Here is a 26,361-nt window from a genome sequence, read left to right as displayed (position 1 = left end):
TTTGGCATTGTTTTCCTGCACGGATATCCTTAATGAGTGAAAACTGGGCTAAGGCTCGGCGCTCTTGAGTCTGCCACACAGCAATGGGAACGGCAACAGCAGCAGCAATCATAATTATCCACCTCCACCACCCTCCCCCAACACCGACAGCTTAGCTGACAGAAACACACTCGACACTCGACGACAACTTTTCACCCCAACCCTATACACACACACAGACACACACACACACACAGGCACACACACACCAACACACCCACACACTTGAGTCTTTCTCTGACCACATGCGCACATAAATCTTGGGCCACCTACTGTTACGCTTGTGTAATTATCATTGTGATCACTTTTCAACAGAGTGCGAAAAACTTTTGTATTAAAAGTAAACTTATGACAGGCCAGTAGCGCAAAGGCGCTGACTAAGTTGCTCGAGTCCTGCGGTCACAGGACACTGGACAGAGTATACGTTAGAAGGAATCTAAACAGGCGTATATAGTACACACATAACGTTGCCACTGGCCATTGTCAAGTGTAATTTATCATTCAGTCAGCGTCCTTCGATTGCAGTTTATCATCCAACCACATTTTCACCCTCCTCTCCCATTCACTTCTTGTGTAGCAGTTGCTTTACTGGGTCGTCTGTACAGTAATTTTTCTCTATCTCTTCGTCTTTGCACCCCCAGTTGAAAGAAAGCAAAAGCTACGTTAGGAATTGCATGACTTAACTAAGCAAGAGAAAAACGAATGGAAAATCTGTTCCTGAACTCAGGTTGTTATTTTTCTTGCCGGCACTTTAAAGCCATTTGAGGGAGGGTCGCAGGATTTGAGGGGTCGCAATTGCTGCCAGCTTGGTAAAATAGCAATTAATGTGGATTGAAGCTTCTACCTGCAATAATCGGAAATAATTGAAGAAAAAAAATAAAAGCAAAGCGAAATGAAATAAAAGAAATAAGACCTCAACACGGTGCATGGTTCATGGAGGTCTTTGAAGGATGTTTGTACGTGCAATTTGTAATGTTTTAATTGTTGTTTACTTAGCTGCAGGCTGAGACAAGAGGGCGCTGGCCAAAAGAATTCTGATTAGACGCTTGCGGGTGGTTGGAGAATTTAAAACGCAACCGCAAGCCACTGGGGCTAATTTCGATTGTGGATGGGCATAATATTAATGATATTAGTTTGCAATCAACTGGGCCAATGATACCAAACGAATGAATTCAATTGCGATACTAGAGACTCAAATTAAAATTACTACCAGAGCACCAAGTGGCCAAGAAGTACGACTAAGTTTTATAGGACTTCAACTCGTATCACAGATAAATGATGTAAATTGTGTTAAAAAGCAAATACCAATCACATCTTCAATATTTTTCACTCTGAGCGAGTAATTTTATTCAACAACATGCTTTAAGCAAAGTGCGTTGGCATTTAACGGTTTTTCTGCGCGCATATTTCAAAAATTCCACTCGTTACTTTCCCCACACTTGCAACATTCTCTCAGTGGCTGAGCAACAACTCTCCCCGCAATGTGTAAGCGCCAGGAGCAGCGGAATTTGCACAACTCCGAAAAAGTGTCAAACTCTCTGCAATTAATGCGCAGACTCAACATTTACCGGCAGAATTCAGCAACAAATGTTGTTTATCCTGCGAAGTTGATAATAAACAAAAGGAAACGTGGCTTAATATCTATGATAAGAGGCTGTCTTTGCTGGAATTATTAAAATTGTAAATTAAGCGAAAAATATGAATAACTTTAATTAATAAAAGGAAACAAATGCTTTACTGTAAAAAATATAATATGAAATTAAAATATTTATCAGTAAAACTGACTTGATTGGAGTAATCGAGTTCCTATAGAATTTGAGCAGTTGGGATGAAGAGGTTCAGGGAATCAAACAGCTGATTTGTGTGCCTGCAGGAATTCCGCTCGCACTCCGAATTTCATAATACACGAAGTGCCCTAAGCGAAGTTACGAGCGTGCAACACGATGTGGCAAACTCACCACTTTCTCGGTGGGGTGGTGGGGGGTGGCTGTTTGCTACTGTTGGGGGGTAAACAGCGTAGCTGTAAACTCGTAAACTGTTGGCTCGTTGGCGTTCAGTTGAGTTTTGGTTACTGCCGCCAACGGTTAACGGTTTGAAGCGAGCCACGCGTCTCCGCATTGCCACATTGCCACTTGCCACAGTCGCATTTGCAATCGCAGCGACAGTTCATATATACAAAAAAAAAAACAAAAACTAAAAAATAAAAACATAAACAAACATTTAGACAACAAATAAAAAGCCGTTTCGCGGGCGTGTTGCAAGCGCAGTTTGCACCGTGTGTTATTAATTTGTTTAATTGCGAGGCGTTGCAAACATGCGGAACTCAAGTGGCCATCAGGTGGCAGGAACCGCAGCGACGCTGATGCGCCGCAAGATTTTGGTGGCAAACGGAAAAGCAAAAGCAAACGGAAGCGGAAGCATTTAAGCAAAGTGCCTGCTTTCAGGCTCCCGTCGAGCGCACTATGTATGTGTGTGTGCCGCTGTTGTTGTGCGAGTGTGTGTGTGTGTGTGAGAAATGCTTCTGAAGCCGGTTGGGCTAAGCCAAAGTTGCAGCTGAAACTTGCAATAAAAATTGAATACTGAATACTCAGAAAAGAATAAGAAGAAACCCCTCATTGCAGCCAGCACATCCTTGCGATCCTTTGGCGTCTGTGTGGGTGTGTGTGAGTGTGTGTGCATGTGTGCGAGAGTGTGGCGAGCAAATAAATGCTTTTGCAACGCTTTTTTAGCCATTTTATCTCAAGTCGAAATACTGTAAAAAATTGTAAAATGGATTTACATTTCGTATTCATCGTTTTCCTGCTGAAGTGGACCTATGCACAAGGTAAGTCCATGTTTTGAGTCCTTCTACTCTTCTGTGTGTCTAAGTTTTCTGTGTGTGCGTGTGTGTGTATATTCGTATTCGTTTTCAGAGTGTGTGTGGGTGTTTGTGAATATGTATTCACTTGGGCATTCTGTTTGTGCAGCTGTAGCTGCTGTTGAAGTGCAGTTTCTCGCATTTGTTCAAGTGTTCAAGCCGGCTGCAATTGCAAATATGCCATAGAAAATACCTCAGAGCTCAACATCATATGAGTATTTATTATACTTGTTTACTCAAATAAATGCATCTGTGTGTGTGTGTGTGTGGGCGTCTGTGGCACAGTAATGAGGCGCATTTAGCTTAGGTAACAGAGCGAATAGCTCCAAAGTGTGCGGGCTTATTTTTTTCACTCGTCGTCGGATTTCTGGTACAAGTTTTTTTTTGTGCCGGGCTCAGAATCCAAAATGAAGCTTTTGAATACAAATGCAAAAGGTTTACTTTATTATTGATGCTGGATTCACAGGTGAAAGGTGTTGCCGACAAGTACTAACATTCGAATGTGTTCTCAAGTTTTGCAAACAACAAACAGCAAAAAATGTTACAAAATTCTGCCATACCGATTGAGATTTGTTTGGAAGGCAGCATAAAAGTTGATTCTGATGTTTTCGGACTGTAAAATGTAACATATTTTATTTAATATATTTTGCTAAGACCACTCCTAAGAGAAAACACCTATATTAAATAATTTCATATTTAGAATGCAAATTAATTAATTTCCAAAGTGTTCGAAATTGAAACATGAATGCATAATTAATATGTTGAGAGTTCTGCAACAAATTAAATCAAAGTAATCAATTTTCTCTATGCTTACTAAATACTAATTACTTAACATCCGCATGCGAAGAATCAGCTAAAACCCACTTAAATAGTTCTTATTTTGTGCAAGTCTGCGGAAAAGTATTTAAGTGCTGGTCCAGTTATGAGCTAATGTATTGGTTAGCTGCCGTCTACTTAGAAAATATCTCACAGTTAAGTTTCGTTTAACATTCATTTACTTGCGCTCAAATAAACTTATTTGCTTGGATTTCATACGAAAAACTTTTGCCAGCCACAAAACAATTTCCGCACTCAGCTTTCTTCTTCTTGCCTTGCCTCAGTCCTCCAAAGTCGCTGCCTAACAACTCAAACAAATTAGGCAAAAAAAAGGGCAGAAGGAAAAAAAAAACGAAAAACCAAAATGCGGCCAAGAAACAAGACACAAGCAACCAGCCATAGTCAGCGTTAGAGCCAGAGGGCAAACCAAATTATGAATGAGTTTCTTGTAGCGCTCGTATCTTTCATATACATATATATACATATATATATATATATTCGTCTTTGGCTGTTGCATAAAATATGCGCATTTAATAAGCCCCAACATGAATATATATACAGCTCTTGTAGTGTGCTACTCTACCCGAATGCAATAGGAAGAGCAAGTAAATATGACCCTCGCAAATGAAGTGAAGCGAACTGTACAAAATGGAATGAAACGGAAACGAAGCAACATTAAACAAAACAGTTTTACCGCACATTGTGGCAATTATAACGCATAAATTATAAATATTGCAATATATTAATACGCTGTGCGTTTCAAATTTTACTTATTTGGGTTTTCAACTGACAGAAATAGTATCTGAGTTTCCATTGGAGGAAGCTATGCTATTTTGACCACGCAGACGGATACCAATTTTATGCATTTATAATTTTTGAAATGAATCTCACGAGTAGTAATCAAAAAATACGCATTTACAGGGTAGCTGCTAGTCGAGAACGGCATTCTATGCTTGTGCCTTTTATTATATTGTAGTTTCATGCATGTAAACGTATTCAATTGAATAATATCCTGTCATTTTGTAGGGCAGCTTCCTACTCGGCTTTTTTGGCATGTCAAAATTTTTATCAGCGCCACGTAAATCCGCCATGGAGCAGTAAATATATAAATCCCAGAAAAAATTGCAGACACTCACACACATAGCCAACACACACGCAGATTCACACACATGCCCAGGCACAGGCAGAGGCAGAGGCGTGCGCTCAGAAGTATGCAATAAATTGTTGTTTGGCCGAGCATTGGCAAATTTATTGGCATTTTAGTGGCAGCAACTCGCAGGGCTGTAACATAAAATAAAACAAATTAAATACTCTTTTTTTTGTTGGGTTTTCTGTTTTTTGAAAACTTTTGTGTGCTGCATTATTTTATTTGTATACCATGGTAAAAGTTTTTTTTTTTTTTTTGGCCTGTTCGCATTTTCTTGTGCTTAATTTATAAATTATTCATTTGGCAGCGGCAGCCATTGGGCCAATTATCATTTTCATTGCATGCTGAACTCAGTTTCAGTTCGATGTTGTCTTTTGGGGGCATACACCAAAAATATAGGCTACAGCAGTAGCAAAACAAACACACATAAGCCCGGTTGGCCCAGGCAAAATTAATTTCTATGCGGTTGTGTGTGTTTCTCTTTTCGGGTATTTATATTTGTTGTTTTGGTTGCCGTCTTGTGCCTTGCGGCCAACAGCGTCGAGCATAAATTTATTTGGCAAAAACTTTCGCAGACCGGAATATTAATGAGTATTTAACCTAAATTGTTGCCTTTGATAAGTGGTATGAAATGTTGCTTTTGCCCCCCCTTCACACAGCAACCGTTCGTATCAATGTGCCACAGACAGCTATCTCCTGGCCCCCATTTTCCTTCCTCCCTCTTTGCACATGTTCACGTGGGTTATGTGCGTGTGCGTGTGCGTGTGTATGTGTGCGACTGTGCTACGTAGCGTTAAATTACTTAAAAAAGGGTTAAAATTATTTTTATATGGTTACATCTTTAAGACTTGGCCAAAAAGGCTTTGGGCCGCAAATAAAGGCAACTAGCTTGCCTCTTGCTCTTTTCCGGCATTTCTTTGTTATCTTTTTGGGTTGTTATTTCGGTAATATGCCCCAAAAGTGTTTTGTACCAGTTTGGCTTTTGTTGTCTAGTTAATTGAGACGAAATTTGCCATTTTTGGGGTACTTTTTAAGGTATTATAGCGTTAAATGAGTTTGCACAAATTGTGCTGTATCTTCGTGAATGGATATAAATTGGCAGACTATTACTTGTACTAATTTGTGTGAAATTTAACATATTTGCAAAATATTTGGATTGATTGAAAAACCTGTAATCAACTGTTGTGATGATATTAAAATATTATTAGCTTTCGAATGTGGCAATTATAGCAAATCCCATGAAGTGCTGAAATAGTTGAAATTCAGCTCTGAAGTCAATCGATTTATTGAATTCTTGAATACTGTTGAATTGGAAACGTTTTAATTAAGTCTCTACTTTAGCGGCAATGACTTTAATCCAAATTGAAAACTCTATGAAAAGGCAACCTGCCAGTTACATGCCGTTGCCTTGAGGGCTTTGCCAAATTAGAGAAATGCGCAAATTTTAATTAATTTCTGTATCAAATGGATAAGCCTGTCATAATACAAATAGCATAAATACATGTAGGCACACAAATATATTTGTATATATGTGTATGCACATACACATGTCCTTAAACAAACAAATCATTAGGGATAGACACATGTATTTATTTATCTAACGTTTCCTTTATGTGAGTGTGTGTGTGTGTGTGTATGTGTGTGCATGTGTATGTGAGTGTATGTCTGCACATATGTGTAAACAAACAATAAAACATGCTGCAAAGGATATGCAGGGCTCGGAACTCAATTATGCTGATGCCTTTCAGCGGCTGAAATAATGGCAATATTTTGATTAAGTTAATTAAGTGATTTCTCGTTTTTACTCATACCCCGCAAACAACAGCAACAACAATAGCAATAACAACAAGGACAATAACACAACGACAATGCCTATCAACGGCAATTGGTGTTCCTGTAGCGCTAATCCTGGCGCAGCTTGACATGATTACCCGCTGAGTCTTTGTTTTGCGGGACGTTTGCGACATGAAAACATATTTCAAGCCATTATGCACAAAACTAGGCCAACAAGAACAGCAGGCAGACACGACAACAACAACAACAGCAACAACAAGGAGCGTCCAAATACGTCTAATGAATTGGGCTAGTAAATTTTCTGAAGCAGCTGCTTTGGATAAGTTTAAAGTGCCTCTGAAGCATGAGCATAAAAAGCAAATGAAATAAAAACAAAAACTATGAAATGCTATAAAAGACCAAGTCGAATCGTTGATACTCTGCAGAATTGGAACTAGTAGACCTCTTATAACAAACATAGTTAAATTAGATATAGATTGATAAAGTTTATGTTTATTGCCGATTAATACTTTCTTGGAACCGCTGATACTCTTCTGAATTGGGACTAGTAGATATCTTCACACAATTATATTTTAATTTGTTACAGATTAGCAAAGTTTATTTTTATTACTGATTAATATTTTTATGTCTGCCTTCTAGGAAGGATAGAAATACGGGAATGCAAAAATATGTTAACATTTCTATATGTGAAGAGCAAGCTGATATTATATGATTTTAGTGGAGAACTTTCACCGCTCTTTTTCAAGTCAAGAAAATTGCAGACCCAATTTGCTGCATTTAATATTTTATATACCCAATTAAATGTTGTGAAACAACTTGAAAATGGTCGAAACAACGGAACGCTGACATAAACAAGTGTTGAGAATATTTTTTATGACCACTTTTCTTATTCTTTTTTCACGATTTTTTGTTGTTGTTGTTGCTTGTTTTTGTGGCAAGCCTGGCGCCGGAGCAATCATAAAGCATTGAGTGACCGACGGCTCAGACTGTGACGTCCGTGTCCGGGTTAAGAATGTCTGGCGCAAAGGAAGCCGTTGTTGCTGTCATCGTCTGGGAAGCTGTGGAGTACGTTTCGTTGATTCACTTGGCACTTGCTCGCATTTCTGGCGCATTTTTTAAATATTTACCCTTTCGACCCTTGAACCGTGCACCCGTCAACGCCCCCGCAGCAAAGTGTCATTGACATTTTAATGTGCTAATGAAGATGAGGGCCAAGCGCGAAGTGCACACAATAATGGAAGATGAAGTAGAAGATGACGAGGCAGCGGAGCAAAATAAATGCTAAAAATATTATAAAATTGTTATAAAAATAGTCCAGATTGAGTTGATGGGCATCATCAACGTCAAAGTTCTGGCCGCCGCCTTTAACTCGTTCAACGGGCTCATTATGAGAAAGTGCGGCTTTTTCATTTTTATATGAACTTTGTATACAGTTTGTACACGCTTGAAGGCTGCCCAAGGACTAGCGTTGTTTATGAGTTGTTATGCGTTTATGTTTACACCATTTTTGTGGCTCTGCCTTTCTTCAATTTCTCTTCCTATTTTGTTCTCTGTCGCCTTTTACGATTCTTCTCATGTTGCGCTTGCAGTCAATTATGTCAAAGTTGTCAATTCAAGTTGAAAATTCCAGGGCTTTAGTGTAAGCAGCTTTTACAAGCAGCTGAGTGCAAAATATAAAAACAAATGTTAAATGTAGGTTATGATTTTACGAGCAAAATACTTGAAAGTACCGAAATTGAACTGGACAGCGCTAAAGGACCTGACAGTGCTGAACTCCGAGTGGCCGAGTGGAGGAGCAAATTGCAATCAGGAATGAAAATACACAATTAGCTGCAAGTAGCTCGAAGTGCAAGCAAAAGTTTATCTCGAGGAGTGGAAAATGTCAAATAACAAAATACAGATAACCATTTCAAAAACTCTTTAAAAATTTATTTATTTATTTTCTAAATTATTAGAATGGTATAAGATACTCATTGATATTTAATATTTTAAATGTAATTTAGAATTTATAGTTTTTTTTTTTTCAATTCTCTGTACAGTAACGTATCATATGCTTCGATTCCTTTTACTGTCTTTAAGTATAACCAAGCATCGATTTGCATCCCACATAATCTGTGTTCTCTTCGTGACTTTAGCAGCTCGAAATAAGAGTGCTTTATTTTCCATTTATTCCACTTGCCCTGGCAGCAAGCAACGACACACAACGCCAGGCACTTAAATTTTAAATGCCCCGATGCAAAACCATTTTGTTAACCCTTTGCTTGTATACAGAGTATATGTATAAGATGTATCTGTGTATATTTTTAGATGACTTAACGCCAACGAGTCATAATTTTTGCCAACTCATTGCCCTCTGAGGCACACAAACACACAAAGAAAATCTCGGCAAGGCCAAGAAGAGCGCAACAGCCATTTGTTGCTGCTGTTGCAGGACAGGAGAAAGGCTATGAAAAAATATGCCTAGTTAAAATGAGTTTTGTATGTGTGCCGGACTCAGCTGTTGCCCCGAGCAGCTTGCATAATTTATCAATGTCAACAGGGTGATGATGAACGCGTCCCGAAATGTCAAGACAGCAGATTGTCAGGACTCTCTCACCCCGCAGCCAGGTCCTGACGATGCTGGTCAGCAAATCGATAGGCCTGAACTTGTTGGACATTTTGGACCAGCAAGAAAATACAAGAAAAGAACAGAAATTCCAAAGAAAAGAAAAGGCCATAAAACTTGAGCTTTATAACAAGCAAATCAAATGAAAAGCGAGCCCAGCACAACGGACATGGTCTTTATGAATGGACGAAAGCCGTATCTTGAGCTCTGCTCCTCTGCCCCAAAAGGACATGCCGGACCATCAACGCTAAACATTTTGCTATGTGTGCGAGGGTGTCTATGGTTGTGCGTGTGTGTGTGTGTTCGCTGGTAGACTCACCTTTTCCTTTCTTTTCAGGCTTTGCGCTTTTGTGTGCTTGGACATTTTATATTTATTAAAAAAGCGTTGGCAATTCGCAACGTTTGGGAATCCTTGTAATAGGCATCCGGTCATAAAAAAAAAAAAACATGAATTGTGGCTCTTAGCAGCAAATCCAATTGGGCATAAATCGGCTTTTGTCGTTGTGCAAAACACATGAGCACGCATAAAGGACCTGCCTGAAATTTAATGGCCTTCTCCTTACCAATTGCTTTGTTCTGACTTTGGCTTTATTTTATGTACATTTGAGCACAGTACGCTTATTGACTTAATGACAAATGTTGTTTGGCCATCAGTGCTGCTGATAGGCTCCCTTAGATGGGACACAGTCTCGGATGTGGGTAGCCAGATGCCTCGTTACCAATGGATAATTGGCAAAGTGCTTCAGTTTTCCCTATTCTTGGGCATTATAAAAGTTGCACGGCAAATTGCATTGCGGCTGTCATCAGCAGCTGCAATTTTCACCACTGTCTTTTCTCCTATCTGCGTTACCAATTCGCTCCAGCCCGCCACTTGTCATTCCAAGCAACAATTCAACTCTCAAGACTGCCTTTAGCTATTTTTTCAAGGATGTTTACAAATTTACAACACGAAAGTGAATTTTCTTTCAATTTTGTTGCGCTGCCTGTTTGTCAGAAGCAGCAGCAAGGAGTCCTGCTTTGAGTCCTGTCGTGTCGAGTCGAGTCGAGTCCTATCGAGTCGAGTCTGCGTCTTCTTGCCTGCCAGGCAGGATGCGCGCCTAAGTAGTTTTTGTATAATTGCACTCGTCATTGTCGTCCTTGTCGACATCCTTGTCGTGCCTGACTCTCTGCACTCTCCGACGCCCCCTTAGCAAAGGCCCCCAAGGCAGCAGCAACAACAACAACAACAGCAATTAAGGAATGTTAACAAGCGCACTTTTCAACTTTGCTCGCGGCTGTTGCACTTCAAAGGTGTGCAAGCCACGCCCATTAAAAGACTGCCTCCCCTCACCCTTACTGATTTTGAAACTATCTGATGCTGCTGCTCCCTGTGTCTGATTCGAATCATAGAACTATATTCTGTATGCCAAACTCGACTTCTTATAGATAGTCTATTAAAATAGCAAATCGTAATCGAATATCTGAATACGATTTATAATAGTAAGCGTATATTTGTCGATTCCTACTATAAATATCATTTAATAGATTAATTTAGTTATTTAAATTAAAATTATAAAAATAGCAAATTTTTATAAATGCTTTTTACATTTAAATTCACATCTTTAAGTCGCGTAAAAAATAAACTCAAATTCTTTTCAAATTCAAACAAGTATTACGATAGTCTGTGAGCAAGATGAGCCTTGATGACTTTCCTCACAAGTGTAGGGTAACAAATAGTCTTGCAACATCAAAGTACTTGACATAGTTGAAGTGTGTGTATGAGATACGTTCAGGCGGATTCTTAATTAAGAGTTGATTGACAAGACTCAAGCCGCACACTTAAAAATCAATTTGTAGCTGAGTGTATGCAGATGCCATGCATGCGTAATTAAACAAATCTGAAAATAATTGAAACTTTGCCTCGTAAATCCCAGACATAAACACTCTAAACACATAGACACACACACAAACACACACACATTCTCCGATATCAGCTAAACTATGCAAGTTGTTGTTTAGCTTAAAAATTCCCATGTTGACAATTAAGTTAGCAACAAAACAACAGCAGAGACTGAGCAACTACAACAACAGCAACACGAACAATAAAAGCAGAACGCGTTAAAGGCACGCAACCCTTACAATGAGTGGGTGTTGCTGGTGCGGACAGGACATTACAGGACAGTAGCCGTTGACAACCAGCCCAAGCAACCATCCACCCCCACACGGACAGACAGCTAAAAACTGGTTTCAGGCTTCGTTTTGCTGGTTACAACAACCCTAATTTACTTTTAATAACTTCATAGGCAACGGCTGATTGCCAGTTGAGGGGAGCGGGGGGTAGAAGCGATGCCTTAAAAGTGTCCGTTTTTGTTCATGTGAACTAAATACATAAAGCGTTAATTTCGATATTGCTTAACGAGGGTTAAATGTGCGACCCTAGCTAAAAAAAGAAGACAAAAACAACAATTTAAGGCCAACTGTGCGTATACGCGATATCGATAACGATAATTACATACGCAGACACTGGCCGAAGCATTCAGGTGAGAAATTCAATTTACAAGGCAGACCCCCCTAAAAAAAAACCATCTCACTCCCTTCCCTAGCTGAGGCGAGCGCGTGTCTAAGTGTTTGTGTTGAGCAACTGAATGGGATCATTGTGCTTTCTTTTTTTTTGGGGGAATGCACCCCAAAAAAGACGAGGAAAAAATGGGCAGTGTATCAAGTGCTGCGGCTGCATGACTGAGTGACTTTATGTCATGCCATGCGATTTGTGCACACACAAGATGGAAACTGATGCAGCATGAGAGGGGGTGGGCAGGAGCCGGAGCAGGAGTCGGAGCAGGAGCTGGAGCAGGAGCCGGAGCAGGAGCCGGAGCCGGAGCAGGAGCAGGAGGCATATGACAAGCTCAAGTGTGTGGCAGTCGCATTCAATGCTGACGCATGTCATGAAGAGCATTGCGAGAAATCGAAAAGACATACAGAAGCAACATACACACACACGTCTACACTCAGCAAAATATACGGCCTAGTCCTTGCCTTTTCTTAGAAAACATTAAAGTTTCCCTGAAGTTAGAGTAATCATTTGCCAAAAATACACTGCAAAGTTTCTATATTAAGTAAAGTAGGTGCAGCTAAAAATTTCAAATGTTGCACTTATACTTTCAGAATGTTATTCTTTAAAATTAAAGATATGGATTCCTAAATTAAATTATTCCATTTGTAAGAAATTTGTTTTTGTGCATATAGAGTGTTTTTCCAAGCACCAGCAGTTACGGCCGATTTTTATAGCGATACATCACTTTTTCTCAGTGTAGATAGAATGTCAAGGCATAGAAACAATACTTCATCTCCATTTCTCACTCTCAATCGCTTTCTCTCTCTCTCTCTCCATCACGGTCACGGTCCTTTTCTATCTAACTGTGATTCCATGCGAGTTTGCTTGACGCCTGCTCGAGACCCAAACAGATCCTGACATGGCTGCTTTTGACAGTCGTTTTGCAAACATGTCGAAGCCATTAAGACAATCATGCGTTTTGCCTGCTTCTCTTCTTTTTCAGGTTTTTTCTTCTTTTTTTTACCAAGAGTGAGATTTCTTGTTTTTTTTTTTTTGTTTTCATTCCTGTAGAATTTAGCCTGTTTCATTCTTTGTAAATGTTTTTTACATTCGCATTCTCATGCCTCAAATTCGTTTCACTTCGTCTTGTTTTGTTTTATTTGTCAGACTGTTTTGTTTTTGAAAAATGGCTGTCGCATCACTTCTATTGTATATTTCGAGTATGTGTTGTGATGTGATATGTGTGTGTGTGTGTGTGCTGTTTGTCACAAAGATTTATGCGTTGCAATTTACACACACTCCTACACACAACAACAAAAAAAAGAAGTCGAGTAAAGCGTTTGTTTGACGCTTACATCAAGTGGAAGGCACCAAAGTGGTTCCAAACTGGAGGTGTTGACAGTGGCAGTTTGGGTGGCATGTAGGCCCTTAAGTGCTTAGTTGCAAAGCTGGCAAATTTTGTGTGCTTTGCTTTAGGATTTCATGGACAGTTATAATTCAACCTGGCTAAAACGAAATATGTGGTCAATTATCAACCTTTAGCCTATTATAACAATAATTTTTAATGAAAATACAGAAAAAATAAATACTTAACAATTTACATAGTAAAATAAATGTAGTTATTGGTAAAGCTTATGATGACAAATTAAAAAAGTTTTTATTGAGAGATTAAAGATACATTCGAAAAAAATTTCCAAAATAGTTTACTAGACATATAACTCAACGACTTTATAGAAATGTATTAAGTTATAAGGGAAACTAAAAACGATTCTGGCTAAGCATCAATTCAAATTTTACAGGCAGCAGTAACTCAATTTTAATGGTAACATAAAGCTCAAAAATATGATCCAATGAAATTTTAATGAAATTTCAAAAATTAATTCAAATTTGTTTATAATTTATGAATAAGGGAAAACTAAAATGACTTTCGAGGGTACATAAAAAACAAACAGCGAACTAAATTGACTATATTTAACGAGAGCTCCAAGCAGGCAAACCACTCCACCACACCACCCTCTGCTGAAACCGACAAAAGCTAAACCTATTGCAGCATAAAAAGTTCAGAGACCATAAAAAAACAGCAACAACTATAAAGCGTCTAATGAAGGGAGTTGTGGAGGTAGGGGCGGGTGCGAAAATAAGGGGGCGGCACAGCACAAGTTAAAAAGTAAACCCAACAAGAACAATAAGAACAACGACAGGAACAAAACGAAGGGTAGCATAAAGAGAATGACTGTAACGACAGATTGAACCCTTCGCTTTTAATGCAATTAAGTTTAATTGAAAATTTTCACTCCAAATTATGAGCCGAACGTGTTGTTATGGGGCACTCGAAGGACGAAGGACAGATAGACTGACAGACACACATACAGATAGAAAAGAGACATCCCCCTCAATCAGGCAGATTGAAATTAACATGCACACCCATACAAATTCCCATACACACACAGACTAACACTCACACAGAGAGAGAGAGAGAGAGAGAGAGAGAGTGAGAGAGCAGCAACATTCAGAGAAGCGTGTCCTTTTGGTGCTTGCACGTACTGTGGCCCATAATGGGTAGCAGTCTGGTTGCCAGGATGAGTGAAAGCAATCAAGCGACCAAATCACTAGCCAAAAAACCGAAGGCAGCTCAAAGTTTGCTTTGATGCGAGCCGCAGAGCTCCAAGAGTGGGCAGATAGAGAGACTGAGTCCAGGACTTTATTACAAAACAAACAAGCAGCAGCAGCAAGTCAGGCGTGGCACAGAACCATCTCCAGTTCCTGTTCCTTACCGCTCCCGCCTAGTTTCACCACTTTGTTCGCTCGGCATTTAACTTATCTTTTATCTTGATTGCTGTTGACGATGACAAGGATAATGATGATGATGGCGTTAGCGTTGGCGTTGGCGCTCTCTGACGATGTCCTGTGATTTTAGTTTACCTGCGCACCATGCTCCATGCCTCATGCCTCACTGCCCCACACTCTTGTCAGGATATCTGTTTATACAAGCGAATGCCGCTTGATTTTAATTAGCATTTGACACAGCTGCTTGACACGAACCAACATTTTCGTGATCTGACCCCGGGGCAGTTCATGTGGGTGATTGGATAGGTGTGTGTGTGTATGCGTGGCTATTGGTGTTGGCATTTCTGCTGCTGTTGCTGCTGCTGTTGCTGTTCGTATTTGCTGCTTAATGAGCCATCCCACAAACTAGAATTTCAAATGTTCCGATGTGCAAATAAAAATATCATATGACTGCCAAACAGCCATCCTGCTCTGCCCTGCTGCAACATTTTACGCTTCACAAACTTTTGCCGCCAAATAACTGGCTAAAAATATAAGAATCTAGTCAGGAGTGCTCGACTAGGGGATACACTGTGTGTGGTTTATCGATAACTTTCATACTTTATGGGATCGGATATATTTCCATCTCCATTTTACATGATTTCCATTATTATTATTATTCTACAATTAAATTATGGGATTTTTCCCAACAATTCCGTCAATTCAAATTTGATAAGAAGTGCAATATACTCTTTTCTCTTCTCAATGCCAGCTGACATCTACACAAACCAATACACACACACACACACACACACACACACCTATACAGCTACAGATACTTCATATATTTGAGGATTTTGTCGTTTAATGCGCTGTGCTGGAAAATTCAATGTGAAAAGTTTGCATTTGACAGCAGTATATACAAGTGTATGGATGTATTTGTGTGTGTGTGCATCTGTATGTGTGTGTGTGTGTGTGTGTGTGTGTGTGTGTGTGTTAGAGTAGTTTGTGCTGCTGTGTGGTGTCGTTGTGGTGGTGCTGGTACGCTAAGCTAGCGTCAAGGCTGTAACTTTTGGCCAGAGCCAAGTGCGATTGCATAAACTTAGTTGTATCTGTAGCTACATGCAACACCACGTATTCGACATATGTGTTTTTTTTTTTATCTTTTGGTGGGTTGAGTGTGGAAAGTGGGCTGTGGTTGTAGGTGCGCTGCGAGAATGTGGAGCAGCAGTTGTAAAAATACATGCACATATGAGTCGACGGACTGACTGACTGACTCAGTGGGCGCTCGATTTATATAGACGAGGTAAAAATCCTGCCACAGCCAACCCAAACCATCCAACCAGATGCTAAGAATGTCTAAAAGTATTTGCACATTTGGAGCGAGCTAGAGGAGCGTTGCATTTGGCATTGTAATGCATTTAGTAGGAGCCACAGCGGCGGGAGTGGGCCAAACCTTAGACAGGACTACAAGGTGGGTTGGGGTTGGATGCGGGTTTTGCTGTTTGAAGTGTGTCAATGCAAATGTTTCGGTGTATGTGTGTGTGTGTGTGTATTCAGTCTCTCGTGTGTTTTGAATTATTTATATTATTTGCACTTTATATGCAGTCGCAGGCAGACAGTTTTCCAGCTGCCGTTTTCTGTTTTCTGTGAGCTCTGTGTGTGTGTGTGTGTTTTTTGGAGAAACATTTGCAGTTGACGTTGAGTTTGATGGCAATGCATCGCTCGCTTGCTTTTTGCATTTATTGCATTTCATAATTTAACCACAGAAATCTTGACTCTTGACACGTTTACAATGTAAGTCGACAACAAGAGTGTCAGAAAAACACTCAAACACACACACCTTCTCCCAAAAAAAATAAGCAATTCATTTGTAAAAGTTGTGAGTCATTGTTAAACTGGGGCCCGCCTATTTCGCAACCCTTGCCAGTTTGACAGCTAGTGAGTTAAAAAGAAAACAAACGAAAAAACTGTTGGTCTAAACGATATAATTTATAGCCATATTTGTTGTTATTGTTGCTGTGGCTGTTCTTGTTGCTTGTGCGTCGTTATGATTCATAACTAAACAAAAAACTTTTAACAACATCCCCGGAAACAATTTGCTGCACACGAAGCATTCACCAACTTTAATTTGACTCATTTGGGTTCAGTTTCCTATTCAAAAGAAAAAATACACACAACATTTCGGTCGAAATAGAGTCGTGTTCACAGAGGCGACAATGAAATTATTGTGGTGATAAGTTCTCAACTTTTCTTGGGTGGTTGATATACAATTTTGAATATAAATGCGATCCATGGTTAATTATACAAAATGTGATATAAGTTTTGTTTTGTATTCATATGAAATGACTGGCACATATTTTGTATTAATATAATTTTAATATTTATGTATTTTAGAAAAATGTAATGCTTAAAAGTTCTTTAAATTTTAATAAGAATTGCATTATGTAAAACATATAGAAACATTCTTGTCAACTGACTAATAACATAAGCAATGTATATAAAATATGCCCAACATATTTATATGTTGATTCTTTCTCTTACGCATATTTAAATTAGCTAATGTTGAACTATAAAAACATTTTCAAATTCAAATTGAATTTAATATGCAAAAACAGGAGCTTTAAATTGAATTTCGGAGGTGTATGTATTAATGATTTCCATTTATTTATATTTTAAAACAAGACATTTCAGAACAAAGCAATTTATTGGTTTGTTTTCACATCTTTTGGTATCTACCATAAGAATATCTCTCTATTTTGCGTTCCAGTATCTAGATGAAATTAAAGTAACTGCAAAAGCATGCCAAGTTTACTTTATAAACATACTCGTATTTCTTGCAAAATGTACTCAACTTTCTGCGCCAGAAATTGCTTTTAACCACCCACTAGATAAATTTGCTTAGCAGCAGAAGCAGAAGCAGAAGTAGCAACAGCAGCTGTTGTTGCAACACATAAATTATGGCACAAAATTTAATTATCGCATTGGACGTGCAACTACTTCGACTACTCGTAACACAGTTTCGCCTGAGTGGCAAACAGCCCAAAAGTATGCTACTAAAACAATTAGCAGCGTCCTAATTAAAACAACAGTCCAAACAGGCAGCAGCAGCAACAGCAACAACAACAACAACAACGGGTACCAGAGGTCCTTTAGGCCCTTTGATTGATGATGTAAGAGGGGAAAATGCCTTTAAGAATGCAGCACATGAAGCGAGCTACAGCGAAGCGTTGAAGTCGCTCAGTTGATGGCTTTGTTTTATTTTTGGCCGACAGGCAACAAAAGCAAGCATGCAAATGTGTGTTATTATATAAAGGTACTACATACGCACAAACACACATACATACACACACACTCATGTGCTAAAACAAAAAAGAGAATGTTTAAGGAAATTGCTGCAAATATTTTGCTTGTTAAGTGAAGCCCAGTTTGGAGAACAGTTTTTACCAGAGACCAAAAAACTGCACTCTGCAATTTTCTTCAGGCATTTGGCCATACCACGAAAGCACTCATACTCGAACGTCTTCTTCTTCGTCTTCGTCTTCGTCCTCGTCTTGAGCGTTTTCCTTTCCTGGGTTAGTCTTTGGGTTGTTTCCCAGTCCTTTTTGGTCGCTTGGCAGTTTTGCATTTTGCATAAGCGCTTGGAAATGCCTTTGTCGTTTTAGCAATTTATGCAAATTTCGTGCATTTTACCCCATGTTGTTACATTCTTTGTATGTCTTAGCCAACATACACAATATATACATATATAATTTGCACAAGGACCCAGATTATATAATGATTTACATATAGGTTTACATGCATCCATATGTGGGCTAAGACTGCCATGCAATTAAAACTAAATTAGTAGGCCTCTGGGCTCTGGGCAAGGCGAGTTACTCAATGCAGTTTTCAGTTTGATAATTGAATTATTTAGTTGCGAATCGTTTTATTAAATGCACACGCAAACTTTACCGCCGCAACAGCAACATGAACAAGCACGATAACAACTGCCAAATCATGCCTTATAAGGGGTCTGTGGGGTAGTTCGGCTTTAGATGCTCTACATGTGGCGGGCATTTAGTGTGTTAGGGTATTTCAGCTGTAATTCAGATAAAAGATAATGTTGATCAGCAGAATTAGTAACATTTGTGTAGTTATATCTCAATGTCAATGCCTATCTCAATTCCGTTCCTTCTTTAATGAGTGATCTGATAAAATATGAGTATTAGGTTTAAAATTATAATACATTTTCTGGTTCTATTTTTAGCCAGTGCTCATTATACCGTTGTAGAGAGCATTGCAATTTTATTAAATTATAATTTATTTTACATGCATTAATCTTTAATCCTTATCTACTTTATTGATTTCAAGATATGAATCTGACTCGGTGACTGACACACCCATTTACCCTTTGATGCAAACAGGGTGATACAAAAGCTGTGAACTTTGCTTGCCAGCCAGTCTGTTGGCGTCAGCACCACACCCTCCTAACACCCAACGCCTGCCTACCCCGGCCAGTAGTTTTGTCATTTATAAAAACAACCTTTTTTAGGTGTTGAACATTACCGCAGGGCACCAGCCACAACCGCAACCAAAAGCCAGTTTCGCTTCTTGGCCCTCGCCTGGTCAGCAAAGATATGTAAACACCAAAACAAAAAAAAAATACAAAACAAAATAAACAAAAAAACTCCACGGTCCAGAAACTTTTTGGTCTGCAGCCCGCCCACAATTCTGACAACCACCTACATGCGACATTTAACCCTCAAAATGTGCGCATTGAACACATTTGGACTCAACTTCAATTTCATTTGTTGGCTTTTTTTTTGCTGCTCTGTGTTTTTTTTCTTCCTGTTTTGTTGGCGTGCTGATTTTTGGCCCGGCCATAACTACCACCCCTCACCACCCCGCCACCAGTTGGCACTTCAGTGTTTTTATTTTTTCATTGCTGAAATAACATTGACATGCGTCTTGCCTGTGAACCCGACGAATGCGAGACCCTCCGGCAAGTCGACCAACATGCAACACGTCTCGCCCTCCCCCGCTCAGCTACCAACAACGAGAATAACAACAACGATTCCGATTCGAATTCGACGACGCCTTCTCCCCCAATGTCTATTCGATTTACAGCTCGACTTTGTGCAGCGTCTGTTGCATGACATGCAACTTTTGCCTCGAGCTGTGAAGTTGTTGTTATTGTGGCTGTTATTGCTATTGTTGTTGTCATGTTTGCTGGCAATGCAATCAACAGCAGCAGCAACAACAATTATTACAACAACAGCTGCGTTTTTTTTTCCTCTTATTTAATAACGTTTCAATATTCGAACATTTTTTGACATATCAATTTTCAAACGATGTGCGAACTTATACATTTATATGTATTTCTACACATAAGAGCGACTACACTCATATCTATATAAAAATGTATTTATAGATTTATGCTGCGATATAAATAAAGTTTTCCATTGTCGACCAAGTTGTGAGTTCTCGTATTGTTATCGAAGACATTCTGTGTGACAGCAAATTGTTTTTATATGACACGAAAATTGAAATTTATGTGTGTGTTACTGGCAGAGTTCTTGTGACCAAACATTCGATTTACGTGCCAACCAAATAAAATATAAACTTTTGTGAAAAAGTCGAAAGTGTTGAATACTGATTAAGGATTGGGAAAACAATTTGACGTAAGCCAAAGCACTTTTCAGCTTACAACAGAATTTCATGAGTAAGCCGGTTTGTTATTTGTTTCCCATCCAAAACTTTATCAGAGCTAAGCTGAATAGCTTTCTGATCTTGGATTATACTCTAGTTTTTAGTGTACTTATAATAGATTTCTGTTGCTAAATGTTGCAATAAAGCTTACATTTTAAAACATTTTCGATGTGCAAATTAAATGAAGTTCAGCCAAACACACAGCAAATATATTTTAAAGACTTTCGCCTCTGTAAATCTCAATGCAATATTCCAATGAAGTTTTTAACTGGTATTGTAATAATGTATTCAAGCTCTAACATAAATATTGTTTCACTTTTTTATTTGCTTTGTCACAGAATTGCACAAAACATTTGGAATGCACATAAATGAAACTAAAACTATGCTAATCCCTTGCTTATCTCGGTTATCTCTCAGGCCAACCTGTGCACAGGTCTTAAGCCTAGCTTCGTCCCATTCACCCTCTCCATGCCATCAGTTAATTTAGCAGTTTCGCATTATGCAAAAACAAAAAACTACTTAAGTGCTAAGCTGCGCTGCGGTCCTTTGCCGCATATGCAAATTTACACAAATTAATTCCAAACTGAACCTTTGAACACCATTCACAGCGCGACTGACTGCTGATATAAAAACGTTGCTTCCTTAAGCCCCATGCCCATGCTTAAACCCAAACCCCATTGCATTGCGACAGTTGTGTGTGTGTTGCAACTGCAACTTCATTTGCAACGTCAACGGAAATGCGCATTAACATTGTTTTCATTTGCCAGGGAGCTCTTTTTAACATTTGCCAAACCGCTGACGACTGACGACTGACGCAGCGGAAAACGGAAACTCACCTCCTCCTCGCCGTACCACCCACGCTCTCCTCCTGCTCTTCCTCTACTTTTGCTACAAGATCCCTGTGCAATTTGTATAAAAAGGCGCTTTAACTTCTTCATTGCTCATTCTACATCTCTTGCAGGTTCACATCCGCCACGAATAGTGGAACATCCCATAGATACGACGGTGCCTCGACACGAGCCAGCAACGCTTAATTGCAAGGCAGAGGGCTCACCCACGCCCACCATTCAATGGTATAAGGATGGTGTGCCACTGAAAATACTGCCGGGTTCACATCGCATCACACTGCCAGCGGGCGGATTGTTTTTCCTCAAGGTAAGTCCACCACAACATGACAATATCAGCGATCCTCGAACAGGTCGCATTTGAAATACTCTTTCGAGAGTTGATTATCAAGTCATATTTCATTATTATGCTTACCATATTAAGACTAAAACAATTTCAATTTCTCAAAAGAATGTTTTCTAAATTCTTTCTTTAACCCCCAAAAAAAATGGAAATAATATTTGACAACTTGCAGTATTTGTAGATTTCATTGATAAAAGCCTGACAAACTGCAGAAAACGAATTATTAATTTTAAAGTTAATTTTAATCACATTAGGCATTTTGTATTAATATAATATTGCTACAAAAACTTATCAATCAAATCCACTATAGGATTCATAATTCTTCCCTTAAGAGCAAGTGACAACGGAATCCTTTGTCATTGTTTGTTGTTAAAGGTTCTTCAGGCGAAAAAAAACGATTACTCTCTATTCACACTTCTGCACTAGAAACAATAATATTTGCACATTTTTTCATGGCAAAACTTGACGAGATACTCATTGTATCCTTTTGGCTGGGATAACGAAATGAGCCTGTGGCATATTTACATTATTTTCACTGGTTCGCTTACTTATTATTATTATTTCTCGGTTTTTGCTTCCACCATTTTTACTTATTGTGCTGCATGCATAATTATTTTTTTTCTGCTTCTGCTGCTGCTGCTGCTGCTGCTGCCTCTGCGCTTTCATTCATAATAACAGAGCCAGAAAAATTGTGGGGAAGGGGTCGGGAAAGTCGGCTGCTTTTGCACTGTTTAAACATTTTCATTTTGCCAGGCCATCTGTTGAGTGATGAACAAACTAATTGCTTTTATTTTTTTCTTTTACATTTTTATACATATATTTATATATATATATATATCTTTAGCGAGCTGCAAAAATATTTTTGCAAGCCTTTCGCTGGGGTGGCCAACAACTTCATTAACGCAAGGTAAACAAACATTAAGAGGAACGTCGAGAGAGAGATTCTAGGAGAGAGGCCGGCAGGGAAGGCGGGTCAGTAGGAGGCAGTCGAAGCCAAAAGCAGAAGCAGCCAGACAAATAAAGACAAACGGAAGTTGGCAGGCAACGCAGCAAAAGTCAGCAGCCTGATGAGCTTCAAATGAGTGAGTGAATGAGTGTGTGTAGCTGTGTGTGTGTGTGTAGCTGTGTGTGTGTGTGTGTGTTTTGTGGCAGAAACAAGGAGCAAGCAGCTGTAGTTCAAGCAATAGCAATGTGGCAGCACTTGGACTGAGCACTCAGCAATTTACGACGCAAAAAGCCAACGACGCGCGCGTTGATTATGCTGATGATGCAGTTGGAGACGCTGCTGCTGCTGCTGTTGCTGCTTCAGCTGCTGCGGGCAGAACCTTTTTCGGGTGGTGTTGCAAGGCTCCCGTCTGTATCCTCCATCTAGAGCCTGCCACTTTTCACACTCGATCTGGCTGCCTGACTGGCTGTCTGTGTAGTCTGTGTGCTAGTCTGTGCTTATGTATCCGCATTCACATTCGCATTTTTGCATTTGTATTTGTGTTTGTGTTTGTATTTGCCTGATGCGAGTGTATTTGTTTATCACTTAAGTGCAAAAAAGGATTCGGTGTGCAGGATTCCAGCAATCAGACTTCAGACACTCTCTTCCGTTTTGCAAATGTTGCTTTCATATATTTTCACTTTATTTTTTGCTGCTGCATCTAACGAGCTTTAAATGAATTAATTCAAAAGCTCTTCCTATGCTGTGAAGCGTGTATGCGTCCTGTGTCTGGGCCATTATTTTGAGCCCGTCTTGCCTGTTTTTGGCCACAATTAATACGCTGTGGGACATTTTTGGCATTTTTGTTAGCTCCGTTGGCGCTAAGTCTCGTTGACTATTGAACTTGTTGATCCCAGGTAAATGAATGCATTTAATTTCGAGCTCCAAAGTTGAGTTTAAACCAGTATTATTTATACATATAAAAATGAGCTTAAATTGAGAATAGAAAATTTATATTTTGAATTGCTGACTGGCGTATTTGTTAATATAGGAAATCTTTTCTCTATCAATTTATTTTAATTTAAGTTATTATTTACTTTATTACATTTTTTGGATATAAAAAAATCATTTGAAGATCGAAAAATTAAATAACGGAAATTCGCAGAAAACGCAAAAAAAGAATTATATAATGCAATTGTTATATTAAATTGTTCATTGTTACGTTTCATTTCTATTATCTCATTTGACCCTTGGCCATTCAACACAAAAAAAAATGGCATAAAAATCATTTATTTATATTTCCTCTCAGTTAATCCTCGACTTTGTTGCAGAACGATGACTGCATAAGGATTACTGCATAAACTATACCACATAAATTCACTGCCAGTTTCATTTTAAATTTAAGCTAAGCATTTTCTTTTATTTTTCTCCTATCTATTTATTTTATTTTCTTCTTTTTTCGAATCTTTTCCATTTTTCTATGTCACTTGCATAATTTACATTCTAATTCCGCCAGCTTTTCGCTGTGCATTTCCCATTCTCTACAGCTCTTACTTGTCCTCTCTCCGTCTCTCCCTTGCTCTATTTCAATCATTCTCTGTCTCTCTCAAGTTGAAGACGATTCATCTTACTTATAATGCGAATGAAGCTCCTACTTCGCCGAGGCATTATAATAACGAGGGGTGCCCCAAAGCCAAAGCCCCGAAAATGACAGCCCAAAACTATGCAACACTATAAAATTGCTCGCAACTGAATAGAGTAACCAGGGAATGGGAGGATAGAAAGAGAGTGAGAGCGAAAAAGAAAGCAAATAAAAATGTGGCAACTTTAATGCGGCACAAAGTTTACTCAGGGTTCTGTCTTTAAGTAACAATGAGCGACAAGCGAATGGGGAATTTGCAATAAAATACAAGAAGGCACAAGCGTATACAATGTCTGCATGTGTGTATGGTGTGTGTGTGTGTGTGTAAGTGTATGTGTGTAAGTGTGTGTGTGTATGTGTGTTGAGGAAAAGCGCGCGCCCGAAAATAAAAAGAAGAAAAGCTGAAGTGTAGTGAAGAGTGACAGTGGAGGAGCGAGCAACAGGGGGACAGACAATAATTTACGTAACTGCACGAAAAAAAAGGACGCAAGGACCAGTCAGACAAATGTTGTAGCTCACACACACACAGAGGAAGATGGAGTAATAAACGGAGAGAGAGAGAGAGAGGGAGAGAGAGGGATACACATGATTTGTAGCAACTATGCGCGTGTATTTGTGTGCGCCACTTTGGTTTTGCCTGCCGCACATCATCAGCAGCAGCAGCAACAGCAGCAACAGCAGCAGCTGAAGAGGCAACAACATCAACTGAATCCTTGTGGCACTCTCCTCTTCCTGCTTCACTCCTCCGCTCATCCTTGACTGAAAGTTAGAACTCTGGCTTGGGCCATTCGGGTATATTTGTACATCTGTCTGGGGGTGCTCAAGTGTTTGCATGTAATGCGTTCGTTGCCATCGTCTAAATGTTTATTTAAATGCCTGCCACATTTGGCAATTGTAGCAGTAGTTTTGTGGCAAGCTTTAAAATGCAATCAAGCATTTGGTGAGCAGCGAGCAGCGCATTTAAATCAAGTACATAATTGAGAGTTTTGTTGTATTTGTTTTTGTTATATGCACTTAATTAAAAACTGGCAAAACACTTGCCACAAGTTAATGCCACACATTGCTGCAGCTGGCACTTGCCGCTGGGCATAACTTTTAACTGGCGGCGCGTGAAGTACATTTTAATGAGTTTACAAACGCTTGACACATTCGCAGCTACATAAAAATGAAGAATTTTATATACATCTCGCAACTGGAGTCAACTTTCGAGGGCAAACGCTGCGTATACTTTATATATGACTTTACATATACATATACTTATGTTTTTTACGAGTGCAGGGGGAAAGCACTTTGAGAGTTGCTTAATAAACGACTTAACAGGTGGCAAAGCAGTCAACTAGATGGGCAATAAGAGTTAAATGAGTGCGTAGCAAATCCTTGCCATAGCCATGAGGAAAGAGAGAATAACGAGTTAGTTAAGATGCAAATATTGGCAAGTTTTAGATCAACTACTTTTTGTTTATATATCTAATTTTGGCAAGTTTATATAGACAATTTCTTAATTATATTTATAGTATTTTGTAAACTGTTGTACATCAAACATCACACAATTCTCATCTGCAAAATATTGATTAATTTATTGTACTAATTTATTGTACTAATTTCCCAAAAATATGCCACAATGTTTGTATTGCTTCACTGTTAATCAATTCAAATCGCAATTGACAAACTTTCGTTTTAAATCTCAACACCTAATATCTTTTAATATTATATGTGCCATATTCAAATCACATTTTATTTACATTTACCTGTTGCTTGCAACAATTCCACTGTGACTGTTGGTGACAGCAAATTTAACCAATTTTGCTGACTAGCTCGATTTCAAGCTCAATAAAAATCATTTACACGCCACATTTTACCGACTTTAAATTTAAACAAAATTATAAAGCACTCACTTCCACTCGCTTTGTTTATCACTCACTCTCGACTGTCTCTTCTGCACTCGCTTTCTCTCTATCCCTCTTCCTTTCTCTCTCTCTCTCTCTTTCTCTCGCTCTCTATCGCTGGCACACACAATTACAAAATGTAACAACATGAAAACGAAATGGCTCCCAAATGAAATGTTGTAAATTTATGGGTATTTTAAATTAAAACGGAAGCGTGTTTTCAACGCGCGACTACACACAGCAAAAAACACTCACACTCACACTCACACACATACACATTTAGTAACACACACACACACAGTCAATATATTTTATAGCCGCTGTGCTGCCCCTCGGCTGCTCTTCCTTGCCCCCGCAACTGATTTAAAGACGCACGTAGCACACGGCAGAGTTGCTGCCTCTGCTGCTGCTGCTGCTGTTCCTGTTGTTATTTGTTGTTGTTGTTTTTTGTTGGTGTCAAATCAGTTTCAAT

At 39.1% G+C, this 26,361-nt stretch overlaps 1 protein-coding gene across 2 annotated transcripts in view; it reads left to right on the top strand.

Moving 5' to 3' along the window:
* Positions 1-2,156: 2,156 nt before the first annotated feature.
* The window catches only part of LOC6562808 (roundabout homolog 2), a 57,368-nt gene continuing 33,163 nt past the window's right edge, over positions 2,157-26,361 (top strand). Inside the window, exons 1-2 of one of the 2 annotated variants that reach the window (XM_043214628.1) lie at positions 2,157-2,863; positions 21,210-21,403. In XM_043214628.1, coding sequence (XP_043070563.1) covers positions 2,746-2,863; positions 21,210-21,403 — 312 coding nt within the window. In that variant the 5' untranslated portion in view covers positions 2,157-2,745. The remainder of the gene's footprint in view (positions 2,864-21,209; positions 21,404-26,361) is intronic. The other variant, XM_001988848.3, reaches the window with a different exon arrangement.

This window comes from Drosophila grimshawi, unplaced genomic scaffold (assembly GCF_018153295.1).
Source record: "Drosophila grimshawi isolate 15287-2541.00 unplaced genomic scaffold, ASM1815329v1 contig_1377, whole genome shotgun sequence".
Lineage (NCBI taxonomy): Eukaryota > Metazoa > Arthropoda > Insecta > Diptera > Drosophilidae > Drosophila > Drosophila grimshawi.
The sequence above is the reverse complement of the archived record's forward strand: the minus strand, read 5'-3'. Positions and strand labels throughout refer to the sequence as shown.